The sequence below is a fragment of the Cheilinus undulatus genome, linkage group 16, assembly GCF_018320785.1.
Source record: "Cheilinus undulatus linkage group 16, ASM1832078v1, whole genome shotgun sequence".
Classification (NCBI taxonomy): Eukaryota; Metazoa; Chordata; class Actinopteri; order Labriformes; family Labridae; genus Cheilinus; species Cheilinus undulatus.
In genome coordinates, this window is record NC_054880.1 from 855898 (window position 1) to 858441 (window position 2544).

Below are 2544 nucleotides of genomic sequence, written 5' to 3' on the forward strand. Positions count from 1 at the left end.
TAGTATTTAATAGCAAAAGGTAGCATAAATGGGTGAAAAGTGGCAAACATGGTGAAAATGACTAAAGAAGTTCCTTTTTAAGGTTTTCTGGGGGAAATATTAAAAAGACTAAAGAGCCACATGAAGCTCCAGAGCCACTCGCTGAGTATCACTGGTTTAAAGTGTCTTTATTCTCTGTCTTCAGGGGTTTTCTGGTTCAGGTCAGGATTTCTTTACTTTGTTTTTATATTTTCTCCTATAAAGGGAAATCTGAGGCAGGAGGAGCTGTTTATGGAAACAAAAGTCAACTTTAACAACAACAGGCAGCTATGAGAGGAGCTCTGAAGGTGAGATTGTGAAGACTGCTCACTGGAAAGCCCCTCCCCCTGTCCGTCCATCATTTCCTCCCAAAGCGGAACCCGAATCCTCCTTTCTCCCTGCTGACGGCCTGCAGTCCTCCGGCGATGAAGGTCAGAGCGTTGTTCCTCCTCCCTCCGTCCTCTCCTCCGCCCTGATAGCTCATACTCTCCAGAGAGTGACTGGCGGGGAAGGGCGACAGCGGCTGGGCCTTCAGCTCTCCTCTCTGACTCCTCAGCAGAAACTCCTCCTCCTCCTCCTCCTCCTCCTCGCCGGGCTCCAGCAGGCCACGTCGGGGGTCCGTGGGCGGGGGGAACCAGGCGTCGTTCAGGCCGTCCAGAGCAGCCTGGAGCCGCAGGAGGGCGGATTCTGGTCCGCCGTCTCTCGGCAGGAGGGCGGAGAGAGAGTGGGGGTACGACGTGACGGTGTGGGGGAGGGGGAGGAGGAGAGCGAGGGAGAGGAGGGTGAGCTGAGAGGTGCTGAGGTGGGCAGAGGGGCACATCTGGAAGAGAACAGAGGTTATTCTTTCTTCAGCTGATGGTCCAGCTCCACAAACACTGGACGTGGGATGTCTCTCATGTAACACTGCAGAAATAAATGTGCAAGAACTCAGTTAGCCAGATCATCTGTGCTCAGATTTAAAGATCTGGACCCTGACTGATTAAGACCACGTCCCCGTGTACAGGGGTCTTTATCTTAAAGAAGCGATCTGAAGTAATGATGCACCAGAGCACCGTCCTGTTAACGGTCATCAGCCAACCAGAAAATAATGTGGTGATGACGGTGGCTGATGTGGGTCAAAAACAGACAGATCGAAAGTTCACGCTGTTGTGAGAGACAATGCCAACACAAACGTCTGCGTGGTGTAAACCCTCCAGCTGGCTGTCCAGATCTGCAGTCAGCCCCAGAAATAGTGGGACATTAAACATTCTCCCATCGCCCACCCAGAACACTGCAGGACGTCTGGACCCAGGGGAATACTGGACCCGGTTTTCTAAGAGGCCAAGCCTCACCAGATAAGCCCCTGACTACCATCGGCCCACAACTCTACCTGCACAGAAGTCTGAACACTTTATCCCACTCCTCTCTTCCTCTGACGAGAATCCAGCGTGTTGATTCATCAGCTGCTGACATGATCCCCTCAGTAAGAGCCCTGAAACGTCTGAAGACCAGAGCCACTGATCATGGTGTTAAACCAGCAAAGACTACTTTATTAGAGGCTGAGAGCAAACGCAGTCTGACCCTCATCCTGGAACCAGGACTCTTATACTGATGAGGACGTTAAAGCGCAGCAGTGCAGGAGCGCAGCTCGACACTGAGCATGCCGCCACCATGCATCCAACCAAGACGAAGACTTGGACCAGCGTTACTCAACCCTGCTCAAACACAGAGCCGAACTGTTCAAAATACCTTTGCTACAGCCACAGCCTAAGGGGGAAAGGTGGAAAAAATGGGGAAAAGCAACAAAAAACAAAGTTACATGTCAAAAAGTGGTAAAAAAAAATCGCCAAAAACTGGTGAAAAGTGACTAAAGCAGGCAAAAAGCAGCAAAATGGTGGGAAATATGGGCAAAAAGTAGCAAAGAGTGGCAAAGATGAGGGGAAAACCGGCATTTAATGGCAAAAGGCAGCTCAACCCTATAGAACCCTGCGTAGCGTTAGCGCTACAATTAGCATATCCATTTTTGATTGGCTGTAGATTTGAAACCAGATAAGATAGATCGATCATTCTTTTGCATCTAACTTAGCCTGCACACACACTCGCCCTCGCTCTCATTTCAGCCCTACTTTTTTACAAAAACACTCAGACACACTCCCACACACACCAGACATGCATCACACACACCTCTGCACACTCCCACACACACCAGACATCCATCACACACACCTTTGACACACTCCCACACACACCAGACATGCATCACACACACCTTTGACACACTCCCACACACACCAGACATGCATCACACACACCTCTGCACACTCCCACACACACCAGACATCCATCACACACACCTTTGACACACTCCCACACACACCCGACATGCATCACACACACCTCTGCACACTCCACACACACCAGACATGCATCACACACACCTCTGCACACTCCCACACACACCAGACATCCATCACACACACCTTTGACACACTCCCACACACACCAGACATGCATCACACACACCTCTGCACACTCCCACACACACCA

At 50.6% G+C, this 2544-nt stretch overlaps 1 protein-coding gene across 1 annotated transcript; it reads right to left on the bottom strand.

Moving 5' to 3' along the window:
• Positions 1–357: 357 nt before the first annotated feature.
• Positions 358–1738, bottom strand: LOC121524240 (pyroglutamylated RFamide peptide). The gene has a single exon (XM_041809518.1). The coding sequence runs from the start codon at positions 836–838 to the stop codon at positions 377–379; it is 462 nt and encodes a 153-aa protein (XP_041665452.1). The 5' UTR covers positions 839–1738; the 3' UTR covers positions 358–376.
• Between the last annotated feature and the right edge of the window lie 806 nt (positions 1739–2544).

Coding starts and splice junctions, on each gene's coding strand:
- LOC121524240 (XM_041809518.1), bottom strand. CDS start 838: ATGTGCCCCTCTGCCCACCTCAGCACCTCTCAGCTCACCCTCCTCTCC.